At 41.8% G+C, this 19,706-nt stretch overlaps 3 protein-coding genes and 1 pseudogene across 3 annotated transcripts; all 4 read left to right on the forward strand.

Annotated features, from left to right (window-relative positions):
* The first annotated feature begins 544 nt into the window (after window positions 1-544).
* On the forward strand, window positions 545-4,062 carry LOC112627657 (dihydrofolate reductase). The gene is made up of 3 exons (XM_025390208.1): window positions 545-1,221; window positions 1,324-2,039; window positions 2,085-4,062. The coding sequence occupies exon 1, from the start codon at window positions 610-612 to the stop codon at window positions 1,171-1,173; it is 564 nt and encodes a 187-aa protein (XP_025245993.1). The 5' UTR covers window positions 545-609; the 3' UTR covers window positions 1,174-1,221; window positions 1,324-2,039; window positions 2,085-4,062.
* Window positions 4,063-8,112: 4,050 nt separating this feature from the next.
* LOC112634733 (protein MIS12 homolog) lies at window positions 8,113-10,175 on the forward strand. The gene has a single exon (XM_025402487.1). It carries the CDS (start codon window positions 8,244-8,246, stop codon window positions 8,859-8,861), a length of 618 nt encoding a protein of 205 aa, XP_025258272.1. The 5' UTR covers window positions 8,113-8,243; the 3' UTR covers window positions 8,862-10,175.
* Window positions 9,970-15,732, forward strand: LOC112630227 (actin, alpha skeletal muscle-like). The gene is given in 5 exon segments (XM_025394402.1): window positions 9,970-10,027; window positions 11,715-11,929; window positions 11,931-11,960; window positions 11,963-12,143; window positions 15,608-15,732. Coding segments are annotated over 5 exon segments (609 nt in total).
* A 2,717-nt stretch (window positions 15,733-18,449) lies between these two features.
* LOC112608014 lies at window positions 18,450-19,313 on the forward strand (annotated as a pseudogene).
* The last annotated feature ends 393 nt before the right edge of the window (window positions 19,314-19,706 follow it).

Genomic DNA, 19,706 nt, shown 5'->3' on the forward strand with positions numbered 1-19,706 from the left:
AGCCAAGGAACAAACCTGCATATATATAGTCAATTGGTTTTTGACAAAAGGGCCAAGATAATTAAACAGGGAAAGGATCATCTCTGCCACAAATTGTCCTAGGAAAACTGATATCCATATAGGAAAAAAAAAAAAAAAGAACTTTGGCTCTTACTTCACAACATTGTATTAGTCTGTTCTCACACTGCTAATAAAGACATACCCAAGACTGGGTAATTTATAAAGGAAAGAAGTTTAATTGATTCACATTTCCACATAACTGGGGAGGCCTCACAATCATGGCTAAAGATGAATGAGGAGCAAAGTCATGGCGACAGGCAAGAGAGCATGTGCGTGGGAATTGCCCTTTATAAAACCATCAGATCTCGTGAGACTTATCATGAGAACAGCATGGGAAAAACCTGCCCCCATGATTCAGTTATCTCCACCTGGTCCCTTCGGTGACACGTGGTGATTACAGGAACTATAATTCAAGATGAGATTTGGGTGGGGACACAGTCAACTATATCAAACATATACAAAAAATAACTAAAAATGGACAATTTCGCGCCAATCTTGACCGCGCGTTCTGTTTTAACGAGCGGGCTCGGAGGTGCTCCAGCTGCTGTCATGGTTCATTCGCTAAACTGCATCGTCGCTGTGTCCCAGAACATGGGCATCGGCAAGAATGGGGACCTGACCTGGCCGCCGCTCAGGAATGAATTCGGATATTTCCAGAGAATGACCACAACCTCTTCAGTAGAAGGTAAACAGAATCTGGTGATTATGGGTAAGAAGACTTGGTTCTCCATTCCTGAGAAGAATCGACCTTTAAAGGGTAGAATTAATTTAGTTCTCAGCAGAGAACTCAAGGAACCTCCACAAGGAGCTCATTTTCTTGCCAGAAGTCTGGATGATGCCTTAAAACTTACTGAACAACCAGAATTAGCAAATAAAGTAGACATGATTTGGATAGTTGGTGGCAGTTCTGTTTATAAGGAAGCCGTGAATCACCCAGGCCATCTTAAACTATTTGTGACAAGGATCATGCAAGACTTTGAAAGTGACACCTTTCTTCCAGAAATTGATTTGGAGAAATATAAACTTCTACCAGAATACCCAGGTGTTCTTTCTGATGTCCAAGAGGAGAAAGGCATTAAGTACAAATTTGAAGTATATGAGAAGAATGATTAATATGAAGGTGTTTTCTGGCTTAAGTTGTTCCCCCTCCCTCTAAAAAAAGTATGTATTTTTACATTAGAAAAAAAGCATTTTGTTGACTTTAGATCTATAGTTATTTCTAAGCCACTTGTTTTTATTCCCCACTACTCTTGACTCTATCAGATACCATTTATGAAACATTCCTGCTATAAATAAGTGCTTCTCCAAGACCCCGACTGAGTCCCCAGCACCTGCTACAGTGAGCTGCCTTTCCACACCCATCACATGTGACACTCTTGCCAGTCCTTGACATTGTCGGGCTTTTCAAATGTTGGTAATATTTATTAAAGATGAAGATCCACATACCCTTCAGCTGAGCAGTTTCACTAGTGGAAATACCAAAAGCTTCCTATGTGTATATCCAGAGGTTTGTAAATAAATGTTGCAGCCTTGTTTGTAACAGTGAAAAATTGAAAACAACCTGGAAGTCCAGTGATGGGAAAATGAGTATGTTTCTGTCTTAGATTGGGGAACCCAAAGTAAATTCCAAGACTGAAATTTCAGTGAAAACAGTTTATTTGCTAGGTCATACCAGAAACCATCGGTTGAGGTATGGAAAAACTGAACTGAGAAGGTAAGAAAACCAGTTTAAAGTCAGCGAGCAGGTTCTCACTGGTAACAAGCTCCATACTGCGGAGATACAGGGAAATGGAGGGGGAGAAAACTGGAGTGTTGATTCCCCTCTCTTCCTTGGTTGTCAGCTCCCTGTCCTGTGGGTGGGTGGAACGTACACTAGCTGCTCTATAGTAAGTCCCAGGTGTTTGCAGTAAGAAGCTGCTGGCATGCACGGAAACAGCGAATGCCAAACACTTAAAGCAATTCCATGTTTAAGTATATAAGCGCTTCATATATATATATGTGTGTGTGTGTATATATATATATAGTTTTTTTTTTTTTAGACAGTTTCCCTCTTGTTGCCCAGGCTGGAGTGCAGTGGTGCAATCTCAGCTCACTACAACCTCCGCCTTCCCAAATTCAAGCGATTCTCCTGCCTCAGGCTCCCAAATAGCTAGGACTAAGTGCACGCCACCATGCCCGGATAAATTTTTGTATTTTGTATTTTTAGTAGAGACGGGATTTCACCATGTTGGTAAGGCTGGTCTCAAACTCCTGACCTCAAGTGATTCGCCCACCCCAGCTTCCCAAGGTGCTGGGATTACGGGCGTGAGCCACTACACCTGGCACATCTTCATTCTTTTTATGTAGTAAAAAGAATAAAACCACACATGGTTTATTTGAAATATTCTATAATTTTAAAAAATACAGAAGCAGGAAAACCAATTCTAAGTTCAAGTGAGGGATGATGGTTGCTTGAACCAAAGGGTTGCATGTAGTAAGAACTTCTGATTTAAGATATATTTTAAAGTTGTAAGTAGCAGGATATTCTGATGGAGTTTGACTTTGGTTTTGGGCCCACTGAGTTTGAGATGCCTTTGAGAAATGAAGGAAGTAGAGAGAGAATAAAAGAAAAACTAGCTGGGCACAGTGGCTCACGCCTGTAATCCTAGCACTTTGGGAGGCCAAGGCAGGTGCATCAGTTGAGACCAGCTTGGGCAACATAGCAAAGCCCCATCTCTACAAAAAACACAAAAATTAGCTGGGCATTGTGGCGCACACCTGTATTCCCATCTACTCAGGGAGCTGAGATGGAAGGATCAATTGAGCCCATGAGTCCAAGGCTGCAGTGAGTCGTAATTGTGCCACTGCACTCCAGCCTGGGTGACAGAAGAGAACTTGTCTTGCAAAGGAATCTGAAAACAATGGAATCATGCCTTCAGAATTCTACAAAGTTATTTTCAACTGATAAATCTATATTCACCCAAATAATCAAAGGTGAAGGTAAAATACATTTTTAGACAAGCAAAGACTCAGGGGTTACCTCCATGTACCCTTTTATGGGAAGCTATTGGAGAAAATACTCCAGCAAAGGGAAGGAGTACACAAACCAGAGAATGACATAGATCCAGCAAATAGGATCCAACACAGGCAATATTCCAGCTATGGAGCTGACTTTAAAAAGAAACAGTAAAAATATTAATAGGTTAGCTGGGTGGAATGGCCCATGCCTGTAGTCCCAGCTACTCAGGAGGCTCAGCAAGAGGATGGCTTGAGCCCAAGAGTTCCAGACCAGCCTGGCTACCTTAGGGAGATCCCTTCTCTTAAAAATAATAAGTTATTGCCAAATTTGGGGCATTTGGAAAGAAGTTCATTGAAGATAAAGCAGAAGTAAAAAAATAAGGGGAAAGGGTTGGTTAGGCAATCATTAATTCTAGGGCAGAAAGAAGTACAGGATAGGAAGAGCATAATACGCTGTTTTTCTCAACAAGGAGCAATACATACACAGTCATAATGATGTGGTGACTGCTTAGCCCCTAAATATGGTAACCACTTTGGGACAATATGGGAGGAGGTGAAGATAGTGATGGTGTAAGAGCTAAATCCTCACCTGTTATATCCAGAAATCACTATATAATGTATAAAATAATTAAGAAATGACTAAGTAGTTATGTGAGGAAAAAAACAGAAGATGTTGCTGGAAGTCATTGCTCTGGAGAATTAGGAGGGATGGGGCAGGGGACTGTTAGGATGCATTATAAACTGAAGAGGTTTTTTAAAATTTTATGTATTAATATATGCATTCACTTGAAAAACTAAAAAAATAACAATTTGGAAAAACCCATGAAGGTAACTAACAGAAGGAAAAACTAAGAGAATGAAAAGTGTTTGCCTCTGGAAAGAACAACTGGCAGGACTGTTGTTTTCATTGTAAGACTTTTGGAGCCATTTAATTGTACTTAACCATTTTAATCTATTTCTTGAATAAGAACAATTCTATCTTAAAAAAGAGTTACACTTGTTCATTAAAAAAATAACTAAAAATGGATCATGGACCTAAAATTATAATATGAAAGTGCTAGAAAATGGGAGAAAATGAAACCTTGGGTTAAGCAAGATTTCTTAGAATGCAAAAAGCACAGCACAAAAAAGAAAAAAATGGTAAATTTAACTTCATCAAAATTAGAATGTCTCCCCTTTGAATGACACTGTTAAGAAAATGAAGGGGAGGGGCAAGAAGGTTGAATAGAAACAGCTCCAGTCTGCAGCTCCCGGTGGGACCAATGCAGAAGGGGGTGATTTCTGCATTTCCAACTGAAGTACCCAGTTCATCTCACTGGGACTGTTTAGGCAGTGGGTGCAACCCATGGAGAGCGAGCAGAAGCAGGGTGGGGCATTGCTTTATCCAGGAAGTGCAAGGAGCCAGCGGACCTCTCAAGGGAAGCCATGAGGTATTGTGCTACCCGCCCGGGGAACTACACTTTTCTCATGGATTTTGCAATCAGCAGATCAGATTTCCTGGTGAGCCCACACCACCGGGGCCCTGAGTTTCAAGCACAAAACTAGGTGGCTGTTTGGGCAGGCACCCAGCTAGCTGCAGGAGTTTGTTCATACCCTAGTGGCACCTGGAACCCCAGCAAGACAGAACCATTCACTCCCCTTGAAAGGGAGCTGAAGCCAGGGAGCCAAGTGGTTTCACTCAGCAGGTTCCACTCCCATGGAGCCCAGCAAGCTAAGAACCACTGACTTGAAATTCTTGCTGCCAGCACAGCAGTCTGGTCGACCTAGGACGATTGAGCTTGGTGGGAGGAGGGGCATCTGCGATTACCGAGGCTTTAGTAAGCCGTTCTTCCCTGACAGTGCTAAGGAGACGGAGAGGTGTGGACTGGGCGGAATTTGCCACAGTGTGGCAAAGCGACTGTGGCCAGAGTGCTTATCTAGATTTCTGCTCACTGGTCAGGGCATCTCTGAAGGAAATGCAGCAGCCCTAGTCAGGGGCTTACAGATGAAACGCTCATCTCCCTGGGACAGAGCACCTGGGGGGAGGGGCTGCTGTGGGCACAGCTTCAGCGGATTTAATCTTTCCTGCCTGCTGGCTCTGAAGACAGCAGCTGATCCTGACAAGGGGGATTCTCCCAGCACAGCACACCAGCTCTGCTAAGGGACAGACTGACTCCTCAGGTGGGTAACTGACCCCAATGCTGACTAGACAGTTAAAGATGTGCTGAAGCTACACATTAAACCTCCCAACAGGGGTCAATAGACACCTCATACAGGAGAGCTCTGGCTGGCATCAGGCTGGTGTCCCTCTGGGATGAAGCTTCCAGAGGAAGGAGCAGGCTGCAATCTTTGATGTTCTGCAGCCTTCCAGGCAAACAGGGTCTGGAGTGGACCTCCAGCAAACTGCAGCAGACCTGCAGAAGAGGGGCCTGACTGTTAGAAGAAAAACCAACAAACAGAAAGCAACAACAACATCAACAAAAAGGACCCCCACACAAAAACCCCATCCAAAGGTCATCAGCCTCAAAGATCAAAGGTAGATAAATTCATGAAGATGAGGAAAAATCAGTGCAAAAATGCTGAAAATTCCAAAAACCAGAATGCCTCTCCAGTAAGGGCATAAAACTGGATGGAGAATAAGATTAACAAACTGACAGAGGCAGGCTTCAGAAGGTGGGTGATAACAAACTCCTCTGATCTAAAGGAGCATGTTCTAACCCAATGCAAGGAAGCTAAGAACCTTGAAAAAAGGTTACAGGAACTGCTAACTAGAATAACCAGTTTAGAGAGGAACATAAATAACTTGATGAAGCTAAAAAACAAACAAACAAAAAAACCAAAAAGCAAAACAACATGAGAACTTCGGGAAGCATACACAAGTATCAATAACTGAATCAATCAAGCAGAAGAAAGGATATCAAAGATTGAAGATCACCTTGCTGAAAAAAGGCATGAAGACAAGATTAGAGAAAAAAGAATGAAAAAGAATGAACAAAGCCTTCAAGAAATATGGGACTGGGCCGGGCGCGGTGGCTCAAGCCTGTAATCCCAGCACTTTGGGAGGCCGAGACAGGCGGATCACGAGGTCAGGAGATCGAGACCATCCTGGCTAACATGGTGAAACCCCGTCTCTATTAAGAAATACAAAAAACTAGCCGGGCGAGGTGGCAGGCGTCTGTAGTCCCAGCTACTCGGGAGGCTGAGGCCAGAGAATGGCGTGAACCCGGGAGGCGGAGCTTGCAGTGAGCTGAGATCCGGCCACTGCACTCCAGCCCGGGCGACAGAGCGAGACTCCGTCTCAAAAAAAAAAAAAAAAAAAAAAAAAAAAAAAAAAAAAAAAAAAGAAATATGGGACTATGTGAAAAGACTAAACCTATGATTGATTGGTGTACCTGAAAGTGACAGGGAGAATGGAATCAAGTTGGAAAACACATTTCATGATATTATCCAGGAGAACTTCCCCAACCTAGAAAGACAGGCCAACATTCAAATTCAGGAAATACAGAGAACACCACTAAAATACTCCTCGAGAAGATCAACCCCAAGGCACATAATCGTCAGATTCTCCAAGGTTGAAATGAAGGAAAAAATGTTAAGGGCAGCCAAAGAGAAAGGCCAGGTCACCTACAAAGGGAAGCCCATCAGACTAACAGTGGATCTCTCTGCAGAAACCCTACAAGCCAGAAGAGAGTGGGGGCCAATATTCAACATTCTTAAAGAAAAGAATTTTTCAGCCCAGAATTTCATATCCAGCCAAACTAAGCTTCAAAAGCAAAGGAGAAATAAAACCCTTTCCAGACAAGGAAATGCTGAGGGATTTTGTCACCACCAGGCCTGACTTACAAGAACTCCTGAAGGAAGCACTAAATATGGAAAGGAAAAACCGGTAACAGCCACTGCAAAAACACACTGAAATATAAGACTATTGACACTATGAAGGAACTGCATCTACTAATGTGCAAAATAACCAGCTAGCATCATGATGACAGCATCAAATTCACACATAACAATATTGACCTTAAATGTAAATGTGCTAAATGCCCCAATTAAAAGACACAGACTGGCAAATTGGATAAAAAGTCAAGACCCATCAGTGTGCTATATTCAAGAGACCCATCTTATGTTCAAAGACACACATAGGCTCAAAATAAAGGGATGAAGGAATATTTACCAAGAAGCAAAAAAAAGCAATTTTTTTTTCTTGCTTGCAAGTAGGTTGCAATCCTAGTCTTTGATAAAACAGACTTTAAACCAACAAAGATCAAAAAAGACAAAGAAGGGCATCACATAATGGTAAAGGGATCAATGCAACAAGAAGAGTTAACTAACCTAAATATATATGCATCCAATACAGGAGCACCCAGATTTGTAAAACAAGTTCTTAGAGACCTACAAAGATACTTAGGCTCCCAGACAATAATAGTGGGGGACTTTAACACCCCAATGTCAATATTAGACAGATCAATGAGACAGAAAATTAACAAGGATATTCAGGACTTGAACTCAGCTGCGGACCTAATAGATATCTACAGAACTCTCCACCCTAAATCAAGAGAACATACATTCTTCTTAGTGCCACATGGCACTTACTCTTTTTTTTTTTTTTTTGAGACGGAGTCTCGCTCTGTAGCCCAGGCTAGAGTGCAGTGGCCGGATCTCAGCTCACTGCAAGCTCCGCCTCCCGGGTTCACGCCATTCTCCGGCCTCAGCCTCCCGAGTAGCTGGGACTACAGGCGCCCGCCACCTCGCCCGGCTAGTTTTTTGTATTTCTTAGTAGAGACGGGGTTTCACCGTGTTAGCCAGGATGGTCTCGATCTCCTGACCTCGTGATCCACCCGTCTCGGCCTCCCAAAGTGCTGGGATTACAGGCTTGAGCCACCGCGCCTGGCCTGGCACTTATTCTTAAACTGGCCGCATACTTGGAAGTAAAGGACTCCTCAGCAAATGCAAAAGAATGGAAATCATAACAGTCTATCAGACCATAGTGCAATCAAATTTGAATTTAGGATTAAGAAACTTACTCAAGACTTTCGCTCGCCGAGGCGCGTATCAGTTGGAATTTTGAGGAGCCAACCGCACCGTCTGTCTCTGGCAAGCCAGTGGCGGTTTAAAGGAGGTGGTGGGAAGCCTGTGTGTGCTCGACTTCGTGACCCTCATGGTCGCTCTGGTTTTTCACACCTGAAAATAACATAGCAAAATAAGCCAAGATGTCTGTGAATCCAATGACCTATGAGGCCCAGTTCTTTGGCTTCATGCCACAAACGTGCATGCTTCGAATCTACATTGCATTTCAAGACTACCTATTTGAAGTGATGCAGGCCGTTGAACAGGTTATTCTGAAGAAGCTGGATGGCATCCCAGACTGTGACATTAGCCCAGTGCAGATTCGCAAATGCACCGAGAAGTTTCTTTGCTTCATGAAAGGACATTTTGATAACCTTTTTAGCAAAATGGAGCAACTGTTTTTGCAGCTGATTTTACGTATTCCCTCAAACATCTTGCTTCCTGAAGATAAATGTAAGGAGATACCTTACAGTGAGGAAGATTTTCAGCGTCTCCAGAAAGATTTTGAACAGTTACAGGAGAAGTACAAGACTGAATTATGTATTAAGCAGGCCCCTCTTGCAGAATTAGAAGAGCAAAAAATTGTTCAGGCCAAACTCAAACAGACGTTGACTTTCTTTGATGAGCTTCAAAATGTTGTCAGAGATCATGGGACTAGTGATTTTAGGGAGAGTTTAGTGTCCCTGGTTCAGAACTCCAGAAAACTACAGAACATTAGAGACAGTGTGGAAAAGGAATCGAAACGACTGAAAATATCTTAATTGCTCAGTAGTCAAAAGGAGGAGCCTGTCAAAAAGTAGAATCATAAGGAATTTATACCAGTGACTGTTCAAACCAACCATACTTTTATTAGATTTGCTTTGTCAACTCTTTCTTGTATTCTGTGTCTTCCTCTTTTTTGGTCCACTTTCCTGAGGTATGTGTGTGCTACTTTGAACTAGGCTGCAGCATCTGTTCCTTAGAGTCTTCTAATGAGTGGGAAGGGATCAAATGAAGAAGCCATGGCCAGTTAAAGATATTTGCAGAGTTACACCTTGGTCATAAGTTCTTTGTGACCTTGATGATTTTGACTTACTCTTTGGATGAGACCAGATGAGAAAAGGATTAAATGGGTGGCTCCTTTAGTATTATTGTTATTTTTGAGGCAAAGTCCCCTTCTGTTACCCAGGTTAGAGTAGAGTTCAGTGGCACAGTCTTGGCTCACTGCAGCCTCTGTGTCCTGGGCTCAAGTGATCCTCCTGCCTCAGCCTCCCAAGTAGCTAGGACCACAGGTGCATGTCACCATGCCTTGCTAATTGTTTTTGCAGAAACGAGGCCTCACTATATTGCCCAGGCTGAGTGGCTTTTTTATTAACCAGTCATTACACTGTGGGACAGCCAACATAGAGTACTTTCTCTCACCCTGTAAATTTTCTTACATCAGGGAGTCAATATGTAGTGGAAAGAAGCGTGTAGCAAAAAAGACAACCTTGGTCTTTAATAAAAAAGAAGTTGGTTTATTTCCAAAATAAATCTGACCAAAAAAACCTGGTGATGTTAAGCAATTTACTGTCTTAGAGTCCTGCTGGAGAAGACCTTAGACAAAAAAAGAGAACCCACTGGAATAGAGAAGGAAGCATATAGCATACTCAGTAGTGAAATTTAATTTTACTGACTGTTAGGTATCTATGCCAATTTATTTTCATACTTCAGTTGGTTTCAGAATCTGCCTTATACCTAATATTTAATTATTTATTCACACTCACAAGCATCAAACATTTAATTCCCTCAGTGGGAAATTTGTGTTTAAACTCAATGGAATCTAATATTTCTTTATGTCATTAGTCCCTGTAAAATGTTAGGTCACCCAAGGAAAGGGGAGAAATAGCAATGGCTGCTCCTAAGGTGTTGCTAGCCCTCCATGTCTTCCTAAAGAGCAGAACTTGGAGTTTCTCCTTTATGTAGAGAAGAAGTAACTTAGGGTGTATTTGCAAAGAAATATTCATAGACACTGAAAGCTTGTGTTTACATGAAATATGTTTATTATCAAGAAGTCCTTTTTCCAATTCTGTACATTAAATAAATATGTTTTAAAAGGAAAAAAAAAAGAGACTTACTCAAAACCGCACAACTACATGGAAGTTGAACAGCCTGCTCCTGAATGGCTTCTGGGTAAACAACAAAATTAAGGAAGAAATAAAGAAGTTCTTTGAGACCAATGAGAACAAAGAGACAATGTACCAGAATATCTGGGACACAGTTAATGCAGAGTTTAAAGGGAAATTTACAGCACTAAATGCCCACATCGGGAAGCTGGAAAGATCTGAAATTGACACCCTAACATCACAATTAAAAGAACTAAAGAAGCCACCAGGTGCGGTGGCTCACACCTGTAATCCCAGTACTTTGGGAGGCTGAGGTGGGTGGATCATGAGGTCAGGAGTTCGAGGCCAGCCTGGCCAACATGGTGAAATCCCATCTGTACTAAAAATATAAAAATTAGTTGGATGTGATGGTGGGTGACTGTAGTCCCAGCTACTTGGGCAGCTGAGCAGGAGAATAGCTTGATCCTGGGAGGCAGAGGTTGCAGTGAGCCGAGATCCCACCATTGCACTCCAGCCTGGGACAGAGCAATACTCTGTTTAAAAAAAAAAAAAAAAAAAACTAGAGAAGCAAGAGCAAACAAATTCAAAAACTAGCAGGAGACAAGAAATAACTAAGATCAGATCAGAACTGAAGGAGATAGAGACACGAAAAACCCTTCAAAAAATCAATGAATCCAGGGGATGGTTTTTTGAAAAAATTAACAAAATAGATAGACCACTAGCTACACTAATAAAGAAGAAAAGACAGAAGAATCAAATAGACACAATAAAAAATGATAAAGGGCATATCACCACTGATCCCACAGAAATACAACCACCATCAGAGAATACTATAAACACCTCTATGCAAATAAACTAGAAAATCTAGAAGAAATCCCTCCCAAGACTAAACCAGGAAGAATTTGAATCCCTGAATAGACCAATAACAAGTTCGGAAATTGAGAAAGTAATTAATAGCCTACCAAAACAAAAAAAGCCCAGGAACAGAAGGATTCATAGCTGAATTCTACCAGAGGTACAAAGAGGAGCTGGTACCATTCCTTCAGAAACTATTCCAATCAATAGAAAAAGGACTCCTTCCTAACTCACTTTACGAGGCCAACATCATCCTGATACCAAAACCTGAGACACACACACACACACACACACATACACACACACACACGAAAACAAAATTTTCAGGCCAATATCCCTGATGAACATCAATGCAAAAATCCTCAATAAAATACTGGTAAATCAAATCCAGCAGCACATTCAAAGCTTATCCACAACAATCAACTCTGCTTCATCCTCAGGATGCAAGGTTGGTTCAACATATGCAAATCAATAAACGTAATCAATCACATAAGCAGAACCAATGACAAAAACCACATGATTATGTCAATAGATGCAGAAAAGGCCTTCGATAAAATTCAACATGACTTCATGCAAAAAACTCTCAATAAACTACGTATTGATGGAACATATGTCAAAATAATAAGAGCTATTTGTTACAAACCCATAGCCAATATTATACTGAGTGGGCAAAAGGTGGAAGCTACGAGCTGCCTGATGGCCAGGTCATCACCAACGGCAATGAGCGGTTCCACTGTCCCGAGGCGCTCTTCCAGCCTTCCTTCCTGGGCATGGAATCCTGTGGCATCCGTGAAACTACCTTCAACTCCATCATGAAGTGTGATGTGGACATCTGCAAAGACCTGTACATCAATACAGTGCTGTCTGGCGGCACCACCATGTACCCTGGCCATCGCGGACAGGATGCAGAAGGAGATCACTTAGCCCTGGTGCCCAGCACGATGAAGATCAAGATCATTGCTCCTCCTGAGTGCAAGTACTCCGTGTGGATCGGCACCTCTATCCTGGCCTCTCTGTCCGCCTTCCAGCAGATATGGATCAGCAAGCAGGGGTATGATGAGTCTGGCCCCTCCATCGCCCACTGCAAATGCTCCTGTGCAGACTGTGACTTAGTTACATTACACCCTTTCTTGACAAAACCTAACTTGCACAGAAAACAATATGAAATTGGCATGGCTTTATTTGTTTTTTTTTTGTTTGTTTGTTTCTTCTTCTTTTTTTTTTTTTGGCTTGACTCAGGATTTAAAAACTGGAACGGTGAAGGTGACAGCAGTCGGTTGGAGTGAGCATCCCCCAGAGTTCTACAATGTGGTCAAGGACTTTGATTGTACGTTGTTCTTTTTTTTTTTTTTTAAATAGTCATTCCAAATATTGTGAGATGCATTGTTACAGGAAGTTCCTTGCCCTCCTAAAAGCCACCCCACTTCTCTCTAAGGAGAATGGCCCAGTCCTCTCCTACGTCCACACAGGGGAAGTGATAGAATTGCTCTGATGTAAATTATGTAATGCAAAATTTTTTAAATCTTTGCCTTAACGCTTTTTTATTTTGTTTTATTTTGAATGATCAGCCTTTGTGGCCCCCCTTTTTTGTCCCCCAACTTGAGATGTATGAAGGCTTTTGGTCTCCCTGGTAGTGGGTGGAGGCAGCCGGGGCTTACCTGTACACTGACTTGAGACCAGTTGAATAAAAGTGCACACCTTAAAAAAAACAAAAAACAAAAAACAAAAAAACAAAACTTAGATGACGGGTTGATTGGTGCAGCAAACCACCATGGCACATGTATACCTATGTTAACAAACCTGCATGTTCTGCACATGTATCCAAAAACTGAAAGTAAAATTTAAAAAATTAAAAAATAAATTAATTAATTTAAAAAAAGAAAATGAAAGCAATGCACCTTTGGGAGAAAATGTTCTCAATACACATGTTTCTTAAAGAACATTTTCCCAGAATCTATAAAAAATTCTTACAACTCAATAATAAATAATTCAATTAAAGATGGTCTTAAATTTGGACAGATACTTCACAAAAAAATACAGATGGCCAATAAGCATATGAAAAGATGCTTATCACAAGTTATCAGACAATATCAAGTGTTCTTAAATATGTGGCACACCAGTACTCTTTTGTACATTGCTGGTGGGAATGTGAAACAGTACAACCGTCTTGGAAAAGTCTGCCAATTTTTAAAATAAAGGTAAACATACACCCACCAATTCTATTACTAGATATATATCAAAGAAAAGTGAAAACAGGTCGGGTGCAGTGGCTCCCAGCACTTTGGGAGGCCAAGGTGGGTGGATCAAACTCCTGAGGTCAGGAGTTTGAAACCAGCCTGGCCAACGTGGTGAAACCCCTGACTCTACCAAAAAATACAAAAATTAGCTGGGCGTGGTGGTGGGTGCCTATAGTCCCAGCTAGTGGGGAGGCTGAGGTGGGAGAATCGCTTGAACCTAGGAGGTGGAGGTTGCAGTGAGCTGAGATCATACCACTGCACTCTAGCATGGGTGCCAGAGTGAGACCCTGTCTCAAAAAAAAAAAAAAAAAGGAAAAAGTGAAAACATGTGTTCATAGAAAGGCTTGTACATAAATGTTCATAGCAGGTTTATTCACAATAGTCAGAGAAATAGGAAACAACTCAAATATCTCTCTGTAGGTGAAAGGGTACAAAAATCGTGGTACATGTAAATAGTGGAAAGTTATTTAGCAATAATAGAAATGAATTACTGATATATGCCATAACATAAATGAATCTCAAAAGATTATGCTGACTAGTGAAATTTGCTAAGAGAGTAAGTCTTAAATGTTCTCACCACACATACACAAATGGTAATTATGTGAAGTAATGGGTGTGTTAACTAACTTGATCATGGTAATCAGTTTACCATTTATATGTATATCAAAGCATGTCGTATATCTTAAATATATATAATTGTATTTGTCAGCTATACCTAGTAAAGCTTGGGAAACCCCTTACACACGTAAAAAATATAACACTGTAAGAGGCAAACAGATGGCAATTCTGCTTTGCACAATACAAGCAAGGTTTGATCTTCTTCATATGACTTTTAAAATTGTATATAAAAATGAGACTCAGGCCGGGTGCGGTGGCTCATGCCTGTAATCCCAGCACTTTCGGAGGCTGAGGTGGGCGGATCACCTGAGGTCAGGAGTGCGAGACCAGCCTAGCCAACATGGAGAAACCCTATTTCTACTGAAAATACAAAGTTAGCCGGGCGTGGTGGCACATGCCTGTAATCCCAGCTACTTGGGAGGCTGAGGCAGGAGAACCGCTTGAATCCAGGAGGCAGAGGTTGCGGTGAGCCGAGATGGTGCCATTGCACTCCAGCCTGGGCAACAACAGTGAAACTCCGTCTTAAAAAAAAAAAAAAAAAAGAGACTCAAAATTGAAATATCTCTTTGAGAAACAGATACTTATCTGTGTAGGGTACAAGTATTTCAGATTATAATTCCCCCAAAAATATAACAACAACAACAAAAACGTTATGCTGAACAAAAGAAGAGCAAGACGAAAGAGTACATACTATGTCGTTTTATTCATACGATGTTCTGGAACATGGAAAACTACTGTCTGGCATCAGAAAGCAGATCTGTGGTTGCCAGTGTAGGGAAGACTAATACAAAGGGGTATGAGGGTGAAGGAAATGCTATATAACTTGATCTGTTTGTATTTGCAAGGGTGTATACATTTGTCAAAACTCAAATAACTATACATTTAAGATACGTGCATTACTTTGTATGTAAATTATACCTCAATAAAGTTGATTTAAAAAATGAAGAATACAGGCTTTTGCATTAGAGTGACCTGTTACTGCTTCTCATTTGTACCCCTTGTATAAGTTACTTATCTAAGTTCAAATTTCTTTATCTGTAAACTGGGAATATTAATAGTATCAATTTCATACCGTTGCTATGAGATTTAATAAGATATTATATGTTGTATACTTTCAAGATCTGTCATGGAACTTAAAAATCAAAGGTAGTTCCTATTACTGCTACACGTGGTTTTTTTTCTAATCACATCATGAAAGAATGCGGTTGATAATTCAGCCCATTTTTCAGAAGAGCTGCCTTTATAGATCTCAGAGTAGATGTGCACCTTTGCCTACCACCCACAGATCAGGCAGGCAGAACATACAGACCACACTCTGAAAAAGCACCTTCTTTAATGCCAACTATTAGCAGGGAAATTAGGCTAAACTTCCTCTCCCAGTTGAGCTAGAGTATGACAATCTGTGTGTCTGGATACGGGAAGGGGCCCCACCTTTTAACACAAATTGAGACTTCTTTGGAGCAGAGCTACCCAGTTAGCCTAGAGCTACTCCAGGCTGACTCCAGTAAAAATGGGCTCCCTGACCCAGCTAGGTGTCAGAACAACAGATCTGTCTTAGATTCATCTGTGGTGTTATGTTTCACTAAGGTTTTCTGCCCTCCTTGTCTATGACAGCTTGCTTGGCAACTTGAGCCTGCTCTGCCCACAATTTGGTTCTCTGCCACTTACCTTATGATTACTATCTCAGTAACAGCTCCTGTCTGAACTTACCAGTCACACACCAGTTTAATCACAGCCTGACTAGCCAGCTCTGCACCACCTCCTGCAGAACTTCTTGCCCAGATGGCTGCTGCCTTCTTGCCCAGATGGCTCTTCTCTTGGAGCCACCAGAAGAGTGAACCCTTCAGACTGAATAGCTCTCTGCTGGCACCTGGGAGAAGCAGGAAGAAATTTTTAGATTAAGCTTATTTGAACTTCTAATCTGAAGTATCAGAGATGCATTCCATCAACCCTGCCAGGGATTCCAGTCTAAGATAAGAATGGAGGATGCATAATGGTTTGAGATTAAGACCAGGGTTTGATGAAGCGGGGTTTGATACAGCTCATGCATACAATGCTTTATTTGTCTTTGTATCTCCTGTTGTAGAGGAAGCCTTTCTGTTTGCAAGAGTTTCCTCTCTTTCGACTTTTGATTCCATATGTTCCCTTGCCTTTGGATATTGCTCAGGTTAACCTAAAAACACACCCAGTGATGACAATGCATAGAACATTCTATTTGTTTCTTTAGGCAATATTACATAGTGGTTTTCACCTTAGACAGGCACAGATCTGAATCATCTCTGCTATTTATGAGTTGTGTGATTTGGGGTGAAGCCCTCTGCTCTAGCCATTTTGGCCTTTCTTCTGCCTCTCCAGCATGCCAAGCTCACTTTTCCAGGATTTTTGCATTTGCTCGTCTCTCTGCCTGAGACCCTTTTCATTCAGGTCTTCTGAGGATAGTTTCTTCTTGTCACTCAGATCTCAGTTCAAATGTCATCTCTTTGGATAGAACTTTCCTCACTATTATTTCTAAAATGCCCCACCTCAGTCACTACTGCACCATCTTATTTTAGTGTCTTCATAGCATTTATCTTATTTACTTGTTTATCATCTGTCTTCCCCAATTAGAATAAAAACTTCTAATCTGGGCACGGTGGCTCACACCTATAATCCTAGCACTTTGGGAAGCCGAGGTAGGCGGACAGCTTGAGCCCCAGAGTTTGAGACCAGCCTGGGCAACGTGGCCAAATCTTATCTCTACAAAAAAATACCAAAATATTAGCTGGGCATGGTGGCATGCACTTGTAGTCCCAGCTACTCCGGAGGTTGAGGTGAGAGGATCACCTAAACCAGGGGAGGTTGAGGCTGCAGTGAACTGTGATCGTGCCACTGCACTCCAGCCTGGGTGACGGAGTGAGACCCCGTCTAAAAAAAAAAAAAAGAATAAAAACATCTAGAGAGCAGGGCAGATCAGGAGGAACTTACCTTTTTCACCACAGTATCCCTAAAGTTTAGAATTGTACCCAGCACATACATAGCAGGTTTTTAGAAAGTTATCTGTTGAATCAGTCAGTAAGTTAGCATCTCCAAGCTTTAGTTTATCCATAAAATAGAGATAATAGTACTTTCCTATAGGGTTAATGAAGATAATATGAGGAAATGTTTGTAAAGGGCTTAGCATGATGCCTGACATATAGTAATTGTGCTATAAATAGTGGACATAGTTATTATTATTTCTGCCTGCATTTCCCCTCTCCTGAGTATATAAGCTCCTCTAGAGCACAGATGATGTCTTATTTGTATATTTCATATTGCTATGGATATAGTAGACAATAAAACTTAGTTTCAACGAAATAAAAATTTTTCCTAGTAAATCAAGGCTTCAAATAGGCGAAATAGAAAATACACCAACTGAACCAACCAAAGATGGTGAGCTCATATTTTGGACTCAGTTAATCAGCCCTCCTCCCAATGAGGGCTTTCCTGACTATCTCGTCCTGGGAGGGTCAGGGGATAAGGTGACTATCCCTTGTGTGGACTTCAGCCAGAGCACCAGTGCATTTGATTTCAGTCATGTGCTCGTAGGTACGTTTTCCTCTGCTAGACTGCATGTGCTTTGATTTACTTACTTTTGTATCCCCACCAGCTAGCCCCTTGCCTTCTCTCGTACACAGTATAGAAGTATTGAAGAATAGAACAGTGGTAAAGGGGGAATAGCACAGGGATTAAGAATGTAGACTCTGGACTCAATGCATCTGGGTTCAAATCCTAGCTTCTGCCACTTACCAACTGGGAGGCTTCAGACAAGTTACTTGGCTTCTCTGCGGGCCTCAAGTTCCTCATTCATAAAATGAGGAACAAAAGTACCAATTTCATGAATAGGCAATGAAAATATTTTCTTCCTATAGGTTCTTAAAATAATGCTTTCTTTACTTTATTTTATTTTATTTTACTTTTTTTGAGACAGAGTTTGCCCTGTTGGCCAGGCTATCTTGGCTCACTGCAACCTCCGCCTCCCAGGTTCAAGCAATTCTCCTGCCTCAGCCTCCTGAGTAGCTGGTACTACAGGTTTGTGCCACCATACCTGGCTAATTTTTGTATTTTTAGTAGAGATGGGGTTTCACCACGTTGGCCAGGCTGGTCTTGAACTTCTGACCTCAGGTGATCCACCTGCTGCGGCCTCACAAAGTACTGGAATTACAGGGGTGAGCCTCCACACCTGGCCAAATGCCTTCAATTTTATGTGTACTTCATTTCACATAGATGTGCCCCAGACAGTGACTGGATCATAACAGACATTCAGTCGTGTTTATTGAATTAAATTGAAAACTTTAATGTAAATTGATAATCAGGGGTAAAGAAAAGCATGTTTATTTATTTATTTTTGTAGCTGGGACTATAAGCGCATGCCACCATGCTGGGCTAAATGCATATTTAAATGGACAGGGAGAACTATAGTCAGTTATTTTGTATAAGCATACTTTGATTACTTTTTTCAATTTCATATTTATTCTATTAGATGTGGTAAATGTGATGTATATTTGAAAATAGATTTCAGGGTATGTGTGGTTGGGGAATTCATGTGGAGGTCAGAGTGGAAGCAGGTGTGAGAGGGTCCAGCAGAAGAAAACATGGCTGCCAAAGTGTTTGAGTCCATCGGCAAGTTTGGCCTGGCCTTAGCTGTTGCAGGAGGCTTGGTGAACTCTGCTTTATATAATATGGATGCTGGGCACAGAGTTGTCATCATTGATGGATCCCATGGAGTACAGGACATTGTGGAAGGGGAAGGGACTCACTTTCTCATCCCATGGGTACGAAAACCAATTATCTTTGACTGCCGTTCTCGACCAGGTAATGTGTCAGTCATCACTGGTAGCAAAGATTTACAGAATGTCAACATCATACTGCACATCCTCTTCCGGCCCATTGCTAGCCAGCTTCCTCGCATCTTCACCAACATAAGAGAGGACTATGATGAGCGTGTGCTTCTGTCCATCACAACCAACATTCTCAAGTCAGTGGTGGCTTGCTTTGATGCTGGAGAACTAATCACCCAGAGAGAGCTGGTCTCCAGGTAGGTGAGCGATGACCTTACGGAACGAGCAGCCACCTTTGGGCTTATCCTGGACGACGTGTCCTTGACATATCTGACCTTCGGAAAGGAGTTCACAGAAGCGGTGGAAGCCAAACAGGTGGCTCAGCAGGAAGTAGAGAGGGCCAGATTTCCGGTGGAAAAGGATGAGCAACAGAAAAAGGTGGCCATCATCTCTGCTGAGGGTGACTCCAAGGCAGCTGAGCTGATTGCCAACTCACTGGCCATCGCAGCAGGAAGCTGATCGAGCAGGAAGCTGCCGAGGACATCGCGTGCCAGCTCTCACACTCTTGGAACATTACCTATCTGCCAGCGGGGCAGTCCGTGCTCCTCGAGCTGCCCCAGTGAGTGCCTCCACCTCTGCAGGTTGACCGGCCACAGCCCCGATAATTCTTAACATCGCCTCCCTTCTGCTCCCACCCCAGAAATCACTGTGAAATTTCATGATTGGCTAAAAGTGAAGGAAATAAAGGTAAAATCACTTCAGATCTCAAAAAAAAAAAAAAAAAAAGAAAGAAAGAAAGAAAGAAAATAGATTTCAGAAAACAACTACTTTAAGAAAAAACATCTTCAGTGGTTACAGTTTGAGGACTCATCAGTTTGAAGTGAAAATTCTCTCTAAGTAGATACTACTCTCCTTTTTCAGTTTTGTAGTCTCCTAAATTTACTTTCTCTGCTGACCTTTTAAAAGCTCCCTCTGGGCCTTAACTAGAGCAATAAAAAAAGAGTTTGACAAAGACT

This window comes from Theropithecus gelada, chromosome 1 (assembly GCF_003255815.1).
Source record: "Theropithecus gelada isolate Dixy chromosome 1, Tgel_1.0, whole genome shotgun sequence".
Classification (NCBI taxonomy): Eukaryota; Metazoa; Chordata; class Mammalia; order Primates; family Cercopithecidae; genus Theropithecus; species Theropithecus gelada.

What these genes read in the sequence shown, in the direction of transcription:
- LOC112627657 (XM_025390208.1), top strand. Translation starts at nt 610, where the DNA reads ATGGTTCATTCGCTAAACTGCATCGTCGCTGTGTCCCAGAACATGGGC.
- LOC112634733 (XM_025402487.1), top strand. Translation starts at nt 8,244, where the DNA reads ATGTCTGTGAATCCAATGACCTATGAGGCCCAGTTCTTTGGCTTCATG.